Raw genomic sequence first — 21,009 nt, 5'->3', positions numbered from 1 at the left:
TATTTAGCAAGGAATAGTCTCTGCACAGTGCTATCGGGACAACATACTGATATCCTTTGTTGTCCCGTTTGAAAGGCGTGTGGTTTGACGTGTTGTGTTTCAGGACGACAACGCCCGTGCTCACCGTGCACGAATCGTCAATGCTTACCTCCAGCAGCACAACATCCGTAGAATCCCATGGCCAGCAGTGACTCCAGACATTTTCCCCATTGGACACTCTTCGGACATGATAGGGAGACGTGTGCGTCAACGACATAGGCCACCGACCACGTTGGTTGAAATTGACCAGGCTCTGCAAGATCAATGGGACAGACTCCCTCAAATCGCCGTTGGGTGAGTGAGTGAGTTTGGTTTTACGCCGCTTTTAGCAATATTCCAGCAATATCACGGCGGGGGACACCAGAAATGAGTTTCACACATTGTACCCATGTCAGGAATCGAACCCGGGTCTTCGGCGTGACGAGCGAACGCTTTAACCACTAGGCTACCCGACCGCCCCAAATCGCCGTTCGGAGACTCATACGCACCATACCTCGTCGAGTGAATGACAGTTTGACAAATCGTGGCGATATTACGCACTACTGATCCTAAAACCCCAACTTTCATTTTCCCATATTGCCCTAATCGCCCTTCAGGGCAGTTGGCGGTCATAACATGTATTGTTATACTTCACTACCAGCTGTAATGTGTTCCCAATTCGTACATTATTTTTAAACAACTTTTACTCGAAATTTAAATGACTCACAAATTTGGATATTTGAAGTTATTTCCGAGTATCCACTACTTTTTGTGTAGAGTATATGTGACCCACCGAGAGAAAAGGGGCCTTATGGATACGAGGATACAAGTGTGTTATGACGTTATAAAGACGTTTGACGTCAACTTACTGAAGACTGCAGACTGAACAAAAGTATCTATTTTTTCTTTCGTTAGTAATGTAATAAAAACATTATTTAAAAACATCTTTCAACACACAAGTCTACTTTCAATTCATCAGACATTATGTCCAAAAACTGCAATTATTACTAAAACAGTTATTAGTCGGATAATGAGTCCAGGTGTTTGATGGAATGTAGGTCTGTAACAAAATATGAATTCGAGCTTGTGAATAGTATTTTAGTCTTCCGTAGATACTGTAGTTTAAACATATAATGAATTGTCAAAATATGATTTTGCAACCATAAGGTCCCTTTTCTCATTGTTGGACACATCTATTAATAGCAGGTCAGGTTATTTTTTAAAGTATACAATGTGTTATTGTGTTATGCAAACAGACTTACATTTACCACTGGTACTCAGTTCTAACCAATCCGGTAACGTCATATTCCACTACTCGTTATATGAAAGATTAATCTTCTTAATGCATGTATACCAGGATGACAAGGCGTCTCTCGGGTCCCGTATGAGGTACACAATTTTCGTCTTCCTGTCTATTATCTCCCTTGGTAGGTTTTCAAATAGAAGGTGTGAACTGAGGACTCTTGGTGATGGGAAATGGTCCAGTTGGTCCTACGATGCCTGTTCCAGGTGGAGAGATTCCTTCCTGACTGGTATCGTCTCAACAATACCATTCGGCAGCAGACTTATGATCTCAAGGTTCCCTTTGAGTTTTAACGTCCCTTAGAACAGTATTCCAGTTATGTAACGGCGTGGCAGCTTAATGTGGGAGGAAAGCCCGAGGTGATGTATATGTAAGTATCAGATGTTTACCACTTTAGTAAAGCCCACCACGGGTATGCTGCTGACAAACCTAGAAACATAATCAGGGCAAACCGGGATTCGATCTCGTCATCATACGTTTCTGTCGTGCCATAGGCACAGTGAATTGCGGCGCCTTTCACTACTTGACCACCCGATCACCCTCATATATATTAAGTGCATTTAAATGTCTGACATAAAATGTCTGGGAGGATTATGGAAATGGTTTTGACGCAATTATAATTATAACATGGACTCTGATGACGTAACCTTGATTTAAAACTTACTTGTCAGCAAAATGTGTCTTTCCGTGATATTTGAATCCAATGGACATGCTCTGGGGTACAATAGCAACTGTAAACTTAAGACCCTTTACCAGGAGCTGGTGGTACTGCTCAACGTTAAGGAGAAATTCACGACTGGAAAATTGAAATTATCCCTCTTGTAAGGCTTGGCACAGAGGCTGCCATGGCTTCTTTGTTGTTTCATAATATGTTGAAAATTATATACTACGAACAGGCAGTGAGACTTACCACCTACCCGATCTCATGTGCCACATAGCATGACGTCATAACTAAAGTTTCAAATTGGGAATATTCGAGACAAGGTCATCAAACACAAAAGGAAATCGTCTTCCCCTGATGTCTTATATTTTGTACTCCCAGCACTGGGAGACCCTGTGATGATTGGCATGGTTGACGTCTAGGACTGTCACCTGGAATACAATCATTAACGTCGCTTCTTGTAATATTGTCATCCTCAGTTCTGTACAATACGTTCATATCCGTGGTAACGTGATACACAATTTCCCACCACCAACCAAGAAGTGAGGGCAGATTCCGACCAATCCAAATATAAATGTTCTCCTCTCAGCCGCGAATACTCTATGATATTGGCAGCATTATGTAACAAGTTGACGGAAGAAAATAAACTATAGAAGTATTTTGTTTCTTTCCACGGGTGGTATGTAATATATTGTGTCTGTTAGTTAAGTTTCGTATTTTATATTGGGCGTTTTTGTTGAAAGACTGCCATCCAGCCGAATTTCTGCACTTGAACACAGCAGAAGTACCTTAAAGTTAACATATCAGTTTCAACATAAACAGCCATGCGCTATGTGTCCCTGGTCTTTTACAGGCAGCAGTCGTATGGAAAGAGTATTTGTGGGCGCACAGTTAAGCAACAATCATTCACTGCCTATTGTGTGAGCTACCGATACAACTTCTGGAGTCATCACTGACTTTTTGTGATCCACTTTTACACTTTTCATTACGTTTTGCCTTTTACGCCCAAAGGAATCTGTTTACAGGTCTTTACAGTGTTGTCACTACCCCTAGTGTACAGTGCATTCACCCTGTGCACCCAAAAGAACCCACTCGTCCGATGGTAGATGACCAGATGGTGTGAACACGAATACCTACACACACCCGAAACACAAGTGTCAACACGTGTGGTGTCACCCTGGGCAAGTGACTTATTTCAAATGTGCTTCTGTTCACCCATCAAGGAACGGCTACCCGATATGTGAGGTGGATGTTAAAACCTTCTACCGCCCCTGGGCAGCTTGGGTTGTATACTCCCCACGGAGTCGAGAATGATAACTTGGATCAAACGGATCCACGAGTCGAGGCACAAATAAAACCTCACTTGAGCAGATACTAATACCTGGATACCTGCGGTATATAAATGTATAGTTTAAAATAGAGACTAATTCCTCTCTGGCTTTGATGTTTTGAATGTTAGTATGTAACATATAATAGTTGTCCTTCCACCTTCTTGGCCGCCTTCTTTCTTTTATTCTTTGTCGTTGATATCAGCACACAAATACGTTACTGGTTGGTTATTTTATTGCGTAGATCACTGTGGATACATAAGGACTTAGTAATGGTTACAATGAGTGAGTGAGTATGGCTTTACGCCGCCTTTAGCAATATTCCAGCAATATCACGGCGGGGGACACCAGAAATGGGCTTCACACATTGTACCCATGTCGGGAATCGAACCCGGATCTTCGGCGTGGCGAGCGAACGCTTTAACCACTAGGCTACCCGACCGTCCCGATGGTTACAATGAAGAAATGAGGCTGGCATCAGCAGTTACTTAAACGCTTCTCATGTGCGAGTGAAGAAATATTGAGGTTGAGCTTTTATCTGAGGTGACAATGGTTTTGTATCTTCAAGCGTCAATGAAGGGCGGTTCACATAAGTTGTATATGAAGCAATGCATTACTACATTAAAATGTAAAGTAATTACAAGTTACAAACTGCGTGGAACATTTTATCTAATACCATTGCCATGGTAATTCCAACATTAGTGGACGGTAAGGATGGACAATGTTCACCTCGGAAGGGTTGTTAACAGTCAAACGCCCATGACACCAGATGGCGCCTCCTAATGATAGAATACAACCTGCCCTGATGAGTTGGTCCCATGGTATTTAACTGATATACACGAAGGAGTTACCTCCCTTAAACTATAAAGCCATTTTGTTCATATCTACCGTAATGATTAAACACATAACAATAACATTAAAAACATATAATGCTAAACTATCAAAATTGATAAATGAGAACATCAGTTCTATGCAATATTTTACTTCATCTCAGCATGAATATCTTCTTTTAATTAAATTAAGGAATGAATCCCTCCTAAAATGTTAACTCGATGGTTGAATGGTAAATGGTTAGTTAGCCTTACACAAAGAAACTTGACCTGAAGACATTAAAATTATTTGTTTTTCAACATAATCCCGTTCCACATTGTATACACTTTTGCCAATGACGTCGATGTCGGAGTGATTTATCCCAGTTTCGTAGACGTCCTTTTCTTGTCTGTCCAAAACGTTCTCAACAGCTAGTAAGTAATACGTCATGTTCGAATCGAAATGGTTTCCGACGAGAGCTTTCGTCATATCAAAAGCTCTACAGTCTCTGTGAGCAAATATGGATATGCACATAGGTAATCTAGGTAACAGCAGAGTAGGAAAAATGAGATATGTGAAACACATGCACGAAAACTATGAGCATCATGGAGGAACATCTACACTACTGATGCACTGTCACCGAGGAAGGATCTGGAATGAATAATGTTAAATCACGAACACCTTGCTTTGTGACCACATGGACATTTACTACTAGAAGACCAGCCTGTAAGTCCCGTGACCAAATCATGGCCACAAAGGTTTGAAAGTGTTTTTGAGTTTCTTGATGTATACTGAACAATTTTGACTTGGGCTGCCCGGTTGAAAATCCCGGGCATTTTGGGGAAGGGTCAACAAAGGTCAAACAGGGGTAAAAATTCAAAATTGTGTCGATATGCACATCAGATTACTCGTCCAGTCATAAGGAACCTTAGTGTCTAATAATATGTTTTCTGACATGACAAATTCAACCAAGCAACTTTCAGAAGTAAAAAGGGTTACCTTGACCTTGAAAATCGAAAATGCAGAACTACCAGCACAGGTATGGTGGTGACAAACCAATGATTCTAGGAGGATCTGGGATGAAAACCTCTGATCAAAGAATCCCTGGGTGACTTAGGAGGGCAGTTTTGTACACTGCCCGAGACGACAAAACTACCTGTATCCCCACCCGGTCGGTGAAAGCAGTGTATGTTTACGAAGAGCAACAGGGGTCACTTTGATGATCTCACAAGCGACCTTCTCAACTTAATGAGAGTAAGTGAGCTAAACGCTGTTTTCGTATCACAGTTATGCCACAGCGTGAATTTAACGTAGGCGAAAACCCCAAAGCGATGAACATGTAGATGCGTACCATTTTGCTTTGTCGCCAACAAGTCGGTTGCGTCTCTGCGATCGGTTTCGGATATGTGGACAATGTTAAGCCCAGTGTTTCAGAAAGACAGTGTCGTGAGCTGGCTGTTTAACCTCACTGTCAGATTCACATTCATTTATGTGTCTCAACAAGCCCACCAACGGTGGCACAATGACGATATATACCACGGCTAAATAGATAAACATACAGTCAAGATGACGGTTACAAGAGCTTCGTTTGTCTGGGTTTAGCTCGTTCAGTCTATGTACAGTTAATTTATAATTTCTGGCGTTAAACATGTCTTTACTGCGGATTTATTTGTGATGTTGTAGTATACACACTAATTTTTTACACAAAAAGATACACATCTCCCGAGAAAGTGTCATATTATGTACATACAGTAAACTAAGTTTATAACGAACACGCTTATAACGAACTGACTGATATAAGGAACTCATTTCTTAGTCCCAGACATTTGTTTCATATATGCTGTATATATGCTTATAACGAACTACGGTTATTGCAAACTAAAATTAGTGGTCCCTTTGAGTTCGTTATAACCGTAGTCTACTGTACTCTTCTTACATTGTTTAGATTGTATAATGTGGTCCCATGTCAACACTTACCCACATGCATAGAACATAAAAAGGTGTCAGATAACGCAGGGTTCCTCTTCGTACATACCCTCTTAATTCTTGGTTATTGGTTAAAGCGTTCGCTCGTCACGCCGAAGACCCTGTTCCATTCCCGACATGGGTACAATGTGTGAAGCCAATTTCTGGTGTCCCCCGTCGTGATATTGCTGGAATATTGCTAAAAGCGGCGTAAAACCAAACTCACTCACTCACTCACTCATCCAGCCTTAATGACTTTCATAAGGGGTAAATAGCATACACCTGTAGGCATGTAATCCAAATCACTTTGTTTTCATGTTTCTGAGAACAAGACAATTAACGTATCGACAATTAACCACTGTTTGCCTCTTATAAACCTACTGGCTACTCACAGGAGGTATTACAACGATTGTAACACATCGCAGGAGGGCTTCCAATCATTGTAAACCCGTGATAGAACAAAAACTACGAAAAGCCTACGAGACGTACGTGCAGATTTCGTGCCATTGCGAGACGCACTTGCAGATTTGGCACCGTTGCGAAACCCGTGTGCTGAGGTCACCGGTTTCATTGAACGGAGTTCACGACTGCAGGCGATATTTCATCTCCGATCCAGGTTATACATTTGAGAGTTTTTATTACAGTTATTTAATTAAAAACGTTGTCTATGCGATGAGTCGGTTTATAAGTTGGACAAACCATGTCTCCTAGAGATTACTAGAGATTGTAAACCCTCATGTGAGGGTTTACAATCTCTAGTAATCCCTCGGAGACATGGTTTCTCCTACACATATGCCATTGGTGGGATGTGTATTTCACATGTTCTCAAGACATCTCACTGTGAGAGTACCTCTTCCTGAAGATCGACTCAGCCATCTGTTCCTCATACAGGTCGTCAAACCACTCACTCAGGGCAACAGTGAACATCGTCCTCCAGTTCCCGATAACAGCTGCAGCAGATAGACAAATTTAGGTACACAACGATATAGGTTGACATATTTGATAGTGCAATTAGAAACACATGCCTACGATGAAGTGGAATAGTTAACCTCACCTTTTACACTTGACGTGAGCACCTGGTGTCATCACTGTTTCAAAGTGATTAAAAAACACCAGTTGGACAGCTCAGTGGTCTCTGCTTTTAGCAGAGATCTCTTTTGAGCATGGAAATGGTTTTGTCGCTTATATTCAAGAGTAGTTGTCATAACTCATTTTGTCATTTTTGCGCGAAACGTATCATACATGCCTTTGAAAGGCATTTAGACGTGATACACATAAGTAAGAGAATTCATGGATGCACGCCGCTTTATTATGAGGAACACAACGTTTCGGAGTACATGTTTACTCCCTCATCAGGTGAATGAATGCCTTACTTACTTACTTACTTACTTACTTACTTTGGAGATTTAACGTGCGCTTTCCGACTGATGCGTATTTCACACACGGGCCCGGCCAGGTCATTTAATGTGTTTCCGAAAGGGGCGAAAGTGGTGTGTGCAACCCAAGAGGGGGCTTTAGGGGTTGCGTATATAGAATTTTGGAATTTTGAGATTTGGAATAGGTGCCGATGGGGTTGGGGAGGAGAACTAAGGGAGCTGGGTATGAATGAATGCCATGAGGCAGAGAGCATATGTATGTACATTTGAGGACAACAAAATTAATAAGATAACAAAAGGTGGAAAGTGATAAGGGTAGGAAACTAACAAGGGAAACCAACAAATAACTGGCGCTGATAGGTGATTAGCAATAGACAATGGAAACCAACGCTTTACAGTATTTAGCGCTGATAGTATGGAAGCCAGCACTTAGGTTATCATTGATAGGTAATCGGCAAACAGGAGGCCGGGGGTAATTAGCACTAATAGGTGAGAGAATGGAACTAGCAATGGGCAAACAGGAGGCCGGGGTAATTAGCACTAATAGGTGAGAGAATGGAACTAGCAATGGGCAAACAGGAGGCCGGGGGTAATTAGCACTAATAGGTGAGAGAATGGAACTAGCAATGGGCAAACAGGAGGCCGGGGTAATTAGCACTAATAGGTGAGAGAATGGAACTAGCAATGGGCAAATTGAAGCCAGCTTGATAATTAGCACCGACAAAGATCAAAGCGATAAGTCCCAAGCACTAGATAGATAGATAGATAGATAGATAGATAGATAGATAGATAGATAGATAGATAGATAGATAGATAGATAGATAGATAGATAGATAGATAGATAGATAGATATTCTTTTTTTCCTCCAGATCTTGAAGATACATATCACATATGATATTATGTATAATTACAGAGCTGTACAGTAGTATAATTTAACAATATTATGAGAAATGATAACTACAAAATGTATGACAATCAAGCATTCTTATAACTGTTTTGAAACAGATACAACCGCCCTCAATCTAAACAAGGCTCTCACTCTAGAAGCAATACTAAACCCACAAAATAAACTAGAAAACTTCAAGGCCTTTGGCGTATTCTTAATCAAAACGGAACTAATAAAACGCATCTAAAAACACTATAATCTAGCAAATCAAAATTACATAAACAAACAAACATCCACCATACCCAGCTCCCTTAGTTCTCCTCCCCAAACCCATCGGCATCTATTCCAAATCTCAAAATTCCAAAATTCTATATAAGCAACCCCGAAAGCCCCCTCTTGGGTTGCACACACCACTTTCGCCCCTTTCGGAAACACATTAAATGGCCTGGCCGGGCCCGTGTGCGAAATAAGCATCAGTCGGAAAGCGCACGTTAAATCTCCAAAGTAAGTAAGTAAGATACAGCCATTTCCTACTGTACCTTGACACAATAACCATAAGGTCACCCCATAGACTTTGTGATCAAGAGATAAAATACTCAGGCTTACCGCCATGTAGTAAAGACAGGATTATATCATCGTCCTCACTACATAGTCTTGCAAATGTAGAGACATATATCACATCACAAATGATTTCAAATAGTTCATTTCTGTCATTCATATTCAATGGACAATACAAAAAAGCAGACTTAAAAATATCATGAGCTACAATTCTACATCGACATTCCCTAGATTCTATATTTAGACATCCCAGCCGTGCAAGATGAGACAGGTTTGGGAACTGTTCAGGACGTTCAAGTGCAAGCAGCCAGAGTCTGTGTTCTTTATCATTAAGTAGCGAAACATATCTATTTAAGTTAAGTCTAGATAGCAGCTTAGAGCATACAGCTTCCTGGTCTGCAAAAATAATCCTTTCCTTAACAATATCAGACCATGCCGTTTTACTTGGGAAGCTACATTTAATTACTTTTCACGGTTCATGGCTGGCATGTATCATATATAATTTTACCTTTATGGTAATGGACTGCATTCCCTGCAAATCTCTCTGTATATTTTTCCTTGTCGTTTTTCATTTTCTCGAACTTTGTTTTCTCAACCACTCTTTTACAAAAATGTTCATCTCGAGGTAAGCCAAGAAAATCCTTTATTCGCGTGATTTCCTTGAGAGGTTCCTGGATGAATAAGAAAATGCATGTTTCAACCAAATCAGCTTATATTTCAGTTTTAAAGCATCAATAATCAGAACTGCCGGATTAACGAGGTTTAAATGTATTTCTCATTGTAAACGTATTGTTCCGAAACTATTTTGGGGGTCGGTTCAAGTGAGCAGTAGATATGTAAAGTCAATTTGGTTTTCTTCTGGTCCATTCATCCTAAAGGTCTTTATTCGAGATCACATCAGAATTTGTAATAACCAAGTTACACTTTAAAACCACACTAAACCGACCAGAATGTTATGCAAAGGTTAGTTATTTCTTGATAAAGCACGTCGACAACCATCCACTCACCCACCCAGCACCAAAAACAAAAGTCAGTATTGAATTCCAGGGCGACCCTTATAACTGCCTGCAAACGACAACTTAACGGTGAGTAAAATACATAGATGGGTTCAAAAAGTTGATAATCAAAGAAACCATTTTCAACTGTTCCATTTACTAACAAAAGTCAGTCTGACGATCTCTATATTCATGTTAATCGTTGTATCTGTTCAAAACTGTCATGACGATGACAAGGGTCATGCATCTTTATGTTTATTTTGCCTCAAAGTGAGTTTGACCAATCAGAGAGCAGAACTACTGACCCCACATGAGCCCGTATACCGTCCGTAAAATCCAAGATGGTCGATACTGACCTAACATGAGACCGTATACCGTCAGTAACAGCCATCTTGGAATTTCCAACACCCACCTCACATATTTGACATGGTAATGCTGGTACCGAAATTCTTTATTTGACTCGTTTTGTGTAATACTATCATTAATTGTGATGTGCAAGGACATTAATATGTTTCGAGATCACATTCGTGACTTTATTTATAAAGATTATAGTTAAAATTTTCAACAAGGTTTGGCCTGTACGGTTTGAAGAGTGGTCTCCCTTTGACATCAGTAATGGCTGTCAAACGCTTTGCTGGTAGTACCGATGAGGAAATCTCTGATAAAAGGCAAAATGTGCAATATGGATACCAGAAAGTGTAAACTTTTCGGCATATTAAGTTCATTATGATGTCTTTAGTTGCCGTATACGGTGTCATTTTAGGTTAGCAGAAAAATATTGGGCGTAGCGTATGCGGCAACTAAAGACACCATAACTAATAATATATTTTTAACATACCTGCATGAGCTCTTCATAAAACACAAGGAGTATGGGATGATCTGGGTGTTCCTGTAGAGCCCTCTCCCAGCTCGCGATATTCTCAAACCAGCTCCCCCACTCCACTGTCACACAGAAAACAACACGAGACAGTGACATGTAAGTAATCACGAAACTTACAACATGCTATATTTTACTTAAAGAACAAGGGCCATGAGCAAAGCAAATACAATCTTCTCTGTGGAAAGAATTAAGTACGGGAAGACGTTAAAAGATAAACGTCCAGGAAATCATGACAATAATTACTAGTATTGTTCAGAGAATGTAAATAAAATAGTAAACAATATCTTCGCTTCATTAATATCAGCACACAGTAAACTACGTTTATAATGAAAACGCTTATAACGAACTGACGGATATAACGAACATATTTTTGGTCCCGGCCATTGCTGTATATATGCTCTATATATGTTATAACGACCTACGGTTAAAACGAACTTAACTTTGAAGTACCCCTGTAGTTTACTGTATAATAACATATACTATTAAAGGTAAATAATATCACCAGTCACTATTCAAAATGGTGTCCTTCGTGGTTTTCAAAATGAACCGCCAAGTCCTCTTTTCACCATATTTTTGTATATATTCAAATATGAATGTGCCCTTTTCTGTTTGTTGTGTGACATGCATGTTAAAGTTAGCATGATAATTAATACGCCCAAAGCCTAACATAGCAAACTCACTAGCATTCTGGCATTGCGAGCGAGACAAATGATGTAAATATGATTTATGTCACACTCTGAATCGTTTACATAACATGAAGATATCTAATATATTATAAATAATCTGTAATTGCGATTTATGTAATTATGCATAACAGACTCACATTTACCACTGGTACTCAGTTCTAACCAATCCGGTAACGTTATATTCCACTGCTCGTTATATGAAAGATTAATCTTCTTAATGCATGTATACCAGGATGACAAGGCGTCTCTCGGGTCCCGTATGAGGTACACAATTTTCGTCTTCCTGTCTAGTATCTCCCTTGGCAGGTTTTCAAATAGAAGGTGTGAACTGAGGACTCTTGGTGATGGGAAATGGTCCAGTTTGTCCTGCGATGCCTGTTCCAGGTGGAGAGATTCCTTCCTGTGTGGTATCGTCTCCACAATACCATTCAACAGCATGCTGATGATCTCAAAGTTCCAATGTGTTCCTGTGAGGGTGTGAATGAGTGACTGATTGAGTGAGTGAGTTAGGTTTATTGTAGAACAATATTCCAGTATGTTAACTTAATGTGGGATGTGAACCTGAAGTGATGCAGGTCTCAGACGTTTACAACTTTGGTGAAACCCACGACCACGGTATGTGCTGACAAGCCTAAACACATTATCGGGGGGAATGAGTTATTGATTGAGTTTGAGAACACCGCTTGTATCAGTAGTTCAGTCATGTCACTTTTGTTTTGTTTATTCGTTTGTTTGTTTGTTAAACTTTGTTTAACGCCGCACTCAGCAATATTCGACCTTTATGACGGCGGTCTGTAAGTAATCGAGTCTGTACCAGACAATCCAGTGATTGATATCATGAGTATCGATCCACTCAACTGGGATACGATCACATGCATAAACCAAGTCAGCGAGCCTGACCACACGATTTCGCTTGTAGCCTCTTACGACATGCATAGTCGCCTTTTACAGCAAGCATCTTCACAGTCAGTGTCAGTACCATGTGAGATGAGAACCTTTAGTGATGTCACAGTCAGCGTCAGTACCATGTGAGATGAGAACCTTTAGTGATGTCACAGTCAGTGTCAGTACCATGTGAGATGAGAACCTTTAGTGATATCACAGTCAGTGTCAGTACCATGTGAGATGAGAACCTTTAGTGATATCACAGTCAGTGTCAGTACCATGTGAGATGAGAACCTTTAGTGATGTCACAGTCAGTGTCAGTACCATGTGAGATGAGAACCTTTAGTGATGTCACAGTCAGTGTCAGTACCATGTGAGATGAGATCCTTTAGTGATGTCACAGTCAGTGTCAGTACCATGTGAGATGAGAACCTTTAGTGATGTCACAGTCAGTGTCAGTACCATGTGAGATGAGAACCTTTAGTGATGTCACAGTCAGTGTCAGTACCATGTGAGATGAGAACCTTTAGTGATGCAGCTCGTACATTTTACCACTTTGGACAACGACGTCTTCAGCGATTGCATTATGGTACCAAACTAAGTAAGATCAGTGATGCCACAGTCTACTAGAAGGATAAGCATCTACCGGTAGTACATGCATCACAATGTTCATTAAGTGCCATTATTCATGACATGGGATAGCAGCGCCCATACTGTTGACAAGCAACGTGTCATGTACAGGAGTGAGTGAGTGAGTGAGGTTTAACGCCGCTTGAACAGTATTCCAGTTCTGTCATGGCGTGTAGGCTTCATCCAGGAAGGAAGCCCGAAGTGAAACAGGTGAAACTTTGGTGAAACTGATGAGCAAAGGTCGGGTACACAGACCTCCAGATAAGCTTTTGGTGTTGTGGGTATTTTACCCATGCATTTAAAAATCATTGGGTATCAGTAATTATATCTGGGTTTTCAAATTTCTGTTACCGACTAGTTTTTACACATGTGGGTATTTAAGTTAAATATTTCAAAATACTATTCATCTAGGCCCTGCCAACTGGTGTCGTGTGGGTTCGAAAGCTTTATAGGACTCAAAAATACCACGATACTTCCACAAGAAAGTGTGATGGCACAAGTTTTATTTTTGTAGCGTATCTGTAATGTTCGTTGCGTATTTGATACGCTTGGATTTGATTTTTACTGCGTATTTCTGCATTTCGTATGCGTATTTTACGCAGATACGCAGCTTATCTGGAGCTCTGGGTACTGACAAATCTAGAAACATAATCGGGGCGAACCGGGATTCGAACCCACAATCATAGGTTTCTGGTGTGTACAAATGACTCATCTCTGCTCAGCGGCGCCTTAGACTACTGAGCCACCCGTGCCTCTCATATAGAGTAAGTTCCTCTAAATGTCTAACAGAACATGTCTGAAGAGATTATGGAAATGGGTTTGACGGCCTTTGGGGGTGAAACTGGCGATCGAGAGGATTCATTGTAAGCAAAATGTGTCTTTCCGTGAAATCTGAATACAATGGACACGCTCTTTTTTTAAAAACAATTGAGATACTGAGATAATTGAAATATGTAGATGTCATGAGCGGAACTGATGGTAATGTTCATCACGAATGAGAAATTAATGATTGGAAAATCGAAATCATCCCTCTTGTTGAAAGGCTTGGTACAGAGGCGGGCATAATATGAGTTTGGACCAGAAAATTCAGTGATTGGCATCCTGAACATCGATCTGCGTAATTGTGATACGATGACATGGATCAGCCTAGACATCGAGCCTGACCACCCTATCGTGTCATTCACCTCTTACCGCAAGCATGGATTGCTGAAGGCCAATTCTAACCCGGATGATGATATCGGGTTACTTATAGCCAGTGACGTGGGACGTGGTATAGTGTATGCTGCAAACTTATCACCTACCCGATCTCATGTAACCACAGAGCATGACGTCGTCATCACGGAGTTTCAAATTGGGAATATTCGAGACAAGGTCCTCATCGAACACATAAGGATATGGCCTTCCGTTGACCTCTAAGATTTTGTGCTCGTTTGTCGGATCAGCGCTGGGAGACACTGTGATGATTGGCATGGTTGAAGTTTACGGCTGTCACCTGGAAAACAATCATTAACGTCGCTTCTTGTAATATTGTCATCCTCAGTTCTGTACAATATGTTTATATCCGTGGTAAAGTGATACACAATTTCCCACCACCAACCAAACGAGGGAGGGGGCGCCATCCGAGAGTAGATTCCGACCAATTCAAATATTCATCTCAGACGCGAATATCAGAAGATTTTGGCAAGTTTATCAATTATGTTTACTGTCTTAAATAAACTACAGTGTTAATATATACTCACCCCCTAAAGAAACGCGACCCATGGAAACATATAGAGAAGTATGTACATTAAGAAGAGATGTTTCCAATGTGTACCACTTAATGACAAAACTAACAATCAGTCAAGTGTTACCAAAGAGTGTCTTTATTCTTATCATGATATACTGCACGTGATTTCCAAGCTTTGCACGGTATTCCTGCACGAGACAAATGGTGCATCTTGAAACGGATGTGATGCGTTTATGAGCATCGATCGGTTCACCGACATATCAGTATGTTCGCTTGTGCGTCGAACCAACCTAATATCTTTTGAATATGAGAAATCTTCATATAGTAACCAGCATTTATGGTATTCGTGTTTCTATTGGTGTTGAGTATATATTATATAATATTATATTGTGTTTAATAATTTCTTTCCAATAGTGGTATGTTAAGTCTTCTGTCTGTTTGTTAAATCATGTATTATATTGTGTGTGTATTTGCTGACAGATAGCCTTCTGGTGTTTCTCAGAATCTCTGCAGAATCTCTCCAATTGTATGCCGCAGACTAACTTTAAAGTTAACATATCGTTTCGTGCTTCAACAAAATCAGTAACGCAATTGGCTGTCTGGTCCAGATTCGTATTTCACAGGCTGAAGTCTGGCAGGTGTATTGTTGGTTGCAGCGTTAGGCAAGAGATACAGCAGTACAGTCATACCAAAAGACGTTAAAAGATGGTACTTGTTGTTACCCTGTCTGGCGCTCGGCATTAAGTGGCTAAAACAAGGACTGGTCGGCTCGGAGTCAATATACTGTGTCTGAGTGGGGTATTCATGTTAAACTGCGGCATGGTATCTCAGTGTGCCAGCACTATAAATCGGCATCAGTCCGGACTAGTACAAGCAGCCACACACACACACACACACACACACACACACACACACACACACACATGCACGTCGCTATATAAGTGTAATAATCTTAGAGGCCACGTTAAATCCCGTTTCACCTCACCTCACCTCACATTACCACTCCAGTTGATGGAACAGGCTTTACATTGTTAGGTGATGCTCTTGTCAAATGCTTCCACTGTTTTCACTGTTGTTTGGACTCCCCATTGTCACAAAGCACTGAATCAGCTTCAGCGGGATCTAGATTATTTCAAGACATTATGTGCCTGGTGCGATTTTTATCTGGTGTCAGAACCTTTGAAACCCAGCGAGTTGACACTATATTCACTGCAAAGATTCTATTACAATAGAATGTACTCTCTCCTTGGAAAATGCCTCCTTAATTGGTAATATGACGGTCAGTCATTTGCCGGTCCGTCATCACCGTATCGTGGATTGTCTAGATCATATCTGCTGTTACTGACGTGAAGGCCTTCCAGGAGGGGGTTGGCTTCAAGCCTCTCCATGCCAAGCTTAAAATCTGCTGCCCATCTCTCCACAGTCATAGAAAGGGACATCCTTCCAGTGTGTTGCAATCATATGTTCATGGTTTCTGTCTGTGTGTGTGTGTGTGTGTGTGTGTGTGTGTCTGTGTGTGTGTGTGTGTGTGTGTGTGTGTGTGTGTGTGCCAAAAGATGAGATACCACGCCGGAGTTTAACATGAATACTCCACTCAGACAAAATAATTTGACTTCGGCCGACCAGTCCTTGTTTAAGTCTCTTACTGCCGTGCGCCAGACAGGGTAACAACAAGTACTATATTTTAACGTATTTTGGTATGACGCGGTCGGGGATCGTACCCCGGACCTTCCGCTCTTCGGGCGGGCGCTCTACCACTAGACCACGGAGGCGGTCTGTATGCACAGCGCCTGAGAAGACTGCGCCACGCGGTTTCCAACCATTGCAATAAAGAGCGTGTTTACTTGGAGTATCAAGTGTCAATTAAGTAGGAGAGTGTGAGCGTCAATTAAGTAGGAGAGTGTGAGCTAAACGCCGTTTTAGTATTACCGTTACGACACAGAGTTAGTTGAACGTGGGCGAAAACTCTAAAGTGAAGCACATTTCGCGGACGGGTACTGGTTTGAGAAAGACAATTACGCTGACAGGCTGAAATAAATATATATCAACGTGAAACAGGGAGATTGCCAACCTCAATACACTTACGGTTGGCAATGTGAAAAGTTTACATATGGTGTTTGCACAGGAACGCAACTTCAACCTTTGGGCCCGACTGAAGTGACATGACACTGACCACTGTGAGTGTCCTACATTGCGGCCCAGTGGCTTGAGCGTCACAATATCTATCTACAACATACAAGACCAGAACCCAATGAAAGGCAGAAACAGAAAACTGGTACAAATAAATTATTTGTTGACTGCCTACCTGCTGATGCATACAGACAAAGGACGGATGAGTCTTATCTGGCCCCTGCGTTGTAGCCCAACAAGATTGGAGACGGTTAAAGTCGGTTGCGTTTCTGCGATCGGTTTCAGATGTGTGGACAATGTTCAGCTCAGTGTTTCAGAATGACTGTCGTGAGCTGACTGTCTGATCTCAAAGTCGGATTCAGATTCATTCATGTGTCTCAATAAGCCTATCAACGGTGGAATATAATTACAAAATATAAATTCCTTCATTTATCTAACGTTTAGTTTGGTTAAGTCAATGTACAGTGGACTTAAATTTCTAGCGTTAAACATTTCTCTACTGCAGATTTATTAGTGACACAAAATAATCTTTGATTGGTTGGTTGGTTTGTTGTTTAACGCCGCACCCAGCAATATTCCAGCTATATGACGGCAGTCTGTAAATAATTGAGTGATTAAACAATCCAGTGATTAATATCATGAGCATCGATCCACGCAATTGGGATCGATGACATGCATCAACAAAGTCAGCGAGCCTGACCACCCGATTCCGTAAGTCGCCTTTTACGACAAGCATATTCTATTCCTAATGTTAGGCAAGAGTGACTTACGATTATATTTAACATAATTCTAATATATTGTTATGTTCTAAATTATTATTATTATTTTATTTCATTTGTTTAATTATTTTTGTATAGATTAAAATAGAAAATGCAGCAAAGAGGGTTTGGGTGATCCTGGCACAGTCAGACTGGTTAGGCTCATTCATAGCTCAAGGTCCTTTCCCCCTCTACACGTAGCCCACACAGCGAATGGGACTTCTCCCAGGAAGCGCTGCCTAGTCAATCAAACCCACCCAGAACTTTTGGGAGAATGTGGAGACTCCCCAACACTGCTACCTTCTGCATAACCCACATTGTCAGATGGGTTGTATTCCTGGTAGCAAACCCGGGTGCTCTCCCAATGCCAATCAACAGATTGGGAGGTACCAAACCTAAGGCATCGAGAACAATGGTGAGACGGACAACTTGGTACTTGGGATGCAAGCGTGAAATTTCGAAAGCGAGGTCTGCATATTTGTCATCCTTTTCCTGAATCTTGTCAAAAGGGACTGACAAATTCAATAATATAAATGATTTCATTGGATTCATCAAAAAGGACAAGATGAGGTTAGATGATCCTGGATAGATCTGTGGCTGTAAACGGGACTATTTCTAAATAATTTTGTATTCATCATTTTCCATGACGCCCTCTACATATTCTGTGTCATACCATGGATGGACCTCTGTGCCAAAACCAGAAACATGGCGAAAACGGTAAAGACATGAACGAGCTACACCATAATGTCGCTTAAGATACTGGGTTTGTGCCCAAGCTGGGCATCCACAATGTGTTGAACAGTCTCATTCATCCAAGCGAAGGACTTGGGCGATTTGATATGGCACTTCGCTTGGTTAACATTCATTTCTGTACCGTCCAGCAGTACACAATCATCAACAAAATTAACACTGACTTTGAGATTATGTCCCTCAGCCTTTTCTGAATGTTTCTTGAAAAAATAATGTCTATGTCATTGCCACTCTTAGAAGTCTTCGGGAGTGCAGAGGTAAGAGGTTTGATCGTTTTGATGAGGTTTCACCATGCCGAGTGAGATGGCAGATGGTGAGAACAAATATTTAGTTCAGATATCTCTTATCAATGTAATAAAGGCATGTGACACGTATCAGACAAAACGTAGAGGTGTGTGTAGGGGCAACGTGGAGAACAGGGCCCGCTCCACAAAAGCGATCATAACTCTACGACTGACGTAAGTCTATGCTAAAGTACAGGAGCTACTATCGCCTTAGCGCTACGACTGACGTAAGTCTATGTTAAAGTATGAGAGTTACAATCGGCTTAGCGCTTCAACAGTGGTAAGTCTATGTTAAAGTATGGGAGCTACGCTCGTCTTAGCGCTTCAACAGTGGTAAGTCTATGTTAAAGTATGGGAGTTACGATCGGCTTAGCGCTTCAACAGTGGTAAGTCTGTGTTAAAGTATGCGAGCTACTATCGCCTTAACGTCGTAAATCGTAAATCTATGTTAAACTATAGGGGTTACGATCGTCGTAGCGCTACGACTGACGTAAGACTATGTTAAAGTATGTGAGTTACGCTCGTCTTAGCGCTTCAACAGTGGTAAGTCTATGTTAAAGTATAGGAGTTATAATTACGCTCGTCTTAGCGCTTCAACAGTGTTAAGTCTATGTTAAAGTATGGGAGTTATAATTACGCTCGTCTTAGCGCTTCAACAGTGGTAAGTCTATGTTAAAGTATGGGAGTTATAATTACGCTCGTCTTAGCGCTTCAACAGTGTTAAGTCTATGTTAAAGTATGCGAGTTACGATCAGCTTAGCGCTTCAACAGTGTTAAGCCTATGTTAAAGTATGGCAGTTACGATCGTCTTAGCAATACAACAGTGGTCAGTCTATGTTAAAGTATGGGAGTTACGATCGTCTTAGCACTACAACAGTGGTAGGTCTATGTTTAAGTATGGGAGTTACGATCGTCTTCGCACTAAGATCGCTATGTGGAAAGGGGACGAGGATAATCATCCCGATATATAATCCCAGCTAAATCCGTTTTAGATAATCTTACTTACCACTGTCCTAATCTTGATAAGTATAATCCATCCACATGTAACACACGTCTATATCATTATACAACATTAGTTTCATATCAATGTTACTGCACTATTGAAAAATTAATTGTCCTTATGCAATAGTGCTGTCGTGACAGACATTTAGAATTATACCCCACGGTAATATCTGACAAAGTCATATATAGACAGATTTATAAAAATACATTGTTGTAAAATATGTAACATATTGAGACAGACAAGTTTTTTGCTGTAGTTGTCAGAGCTGTGACCCAAAGATGGCACAGATAATCCGAATGTGTGACCTATCAGATTATGGCTTTGCCCATCAACAGCTTCAACAATCGCACATACATGTGTTTCCAAATCAAGGTTGGAAAAATGTCAGGTAAATAGCAAAAAAATATTCAAACAAATAACAGACAACAATCTGTACGTGAGTTTCATCTGTTACACCAACAACGCCGTGGAAGTTGGAAATACATTAAAGACGCAGCCTGGAATATCCGTTGATCCCGAAGAGTGATCGGAAATGAAAAATATACCGGCTGCAGATGACACCAGAGCATAAGGCTCCTGTTCCTGTGCATCACTGACAAGTGTACATCGCTAAAGAATTATATAAACTCATGGTCAAAAGAAACTATACCTTTCAGTTGATTCTACTATATGTTTGATTTTCAATTGAAAATATCTTAAGTTAGCGGTATTATATCCAAAAACTGTACTGGCGCTTAGTCAGTATACTTCTACAAAGTTTTATTTCTTTAAACATATTATTAAGTTAAAAACATTTTAAAAAAATATTTCGCATAGTACATAACAGCTGGTGGGTATCTTAGTCATCTTATCTTTGAAAATCAATAAATTTGCTTTTTTCGGTAGTTTTACCACATTTCAAACATTATAGGGATCATGCGGTTGCAAATTCATTTCTAACCCAAGGCTTCATTGAACCAGTATATGTATAGAAACAATTAACCAGCCACAGATTACTTTTTACAAACTGTTGCAGGAATGAGTGATGGTTAAATAGACATAATCAAATTTAACAACAATTTTTGAATTTTCAATTGCATAAAAACAAACTTGTATACTTTCTTTTGCCCCTCATTTGAGTTCCAGGAACCATGGAAACATCAAACATCAACGCCAGGGTTATCTAGGTACCAGGGTGTTACAGCTGACAAAGTATAAAACAATGTTCACTCACTGTTTTTTTCATAAACTGCATATTGTTCTGTGAATAACATCAGTACAAGGACCGCCTCCGTTGTCTAGTGGTAGAGCGTCCGCGTGGAGAGCGGAAGGTCCGGGGTTCGATTCCCACCTGCGTCATACAAAAAGACGTTAAAAGATGGCACATGAAATTCCCTG

General features: G+C 40.7%; 1 protein-coding gene across 3 annotated transcripts; it reads right to left on the bottom strand.

Annotated features, from left to right (window-relative positions):
* Positions 1 to 3,578: 3,578 nt before the first annotated feature.
* Positions 3,579 to 20,904, bottom strand: LOC139467139 (sulfotransferase 1C2A-like). Of its 3 annotated transcripts, none has more exons than XM_071248857.1 (6): positions 14,283 to 14,320; positions 11,604 to 11,933; positions 10,739 to 10,842; positions 9,414 to 9,576; positions 6,936 to 7,035; positions 3,579 to 4,628 (listed from the first exon to the last, which is right to left on the bottom strand). In XM_071248857.1, exons 1-6 carry the CDS (start codon positions 14,305 to 14,307, stop codon positions 4,382 to 4,384), a joined length of 969 nt encoding a protein of 322 aa, XP_071104958.1. In that variant the 5' UTR covers positions 14,308 to 14,320; the 3' UTR covers positions 3,579 to 4,381. The 3 variants fall into 3 exon arrangements, with proteins under 3 accessions (XP_071104958.1, XP_071104960.1, XP_071104959.1); XM_071248859.1 differs by lacking the exon at positions 3,579 to 4,628 and adding an exon at positions 20,846 to 20,904 and having other exon boundaries at positions 6,857 to 7,035; positions 14,283 to 14,473; XM_071248858.1 differs by lacking the exon at positions 3,579 to 4,628 and adding an exon at positions 17,013 to 17,088 and having other exon boundaries at positions 6,857 to 7,035; positions 14,283 to 14,473.
* Positions 20,905 to 21,009: the final 105 nt, after the last annotated feature.

Source organism: Haliotis cracherodii, unplaced genomic scaffold (assembly GCF_022045235.1).
Source record: "Haliotis cracherodii isolate W230 unplaced genomic scaffold, xgHalCrac1.p SCAF_19, whole genome shotgun sequence".
Taxonomy (NCBI): domain Eukaryota; kingdom Metazoa; phylum Mollusca; class Gastropoda; order Lepetellida; family Haliotidae; genus Haliotis; species Haliotis cracherodii.
The sequence above is the reverse complement of the archived record's forward strand: the minus strand, read 5'-3'. Positions and strand labels throughout refer to the sequence as shown.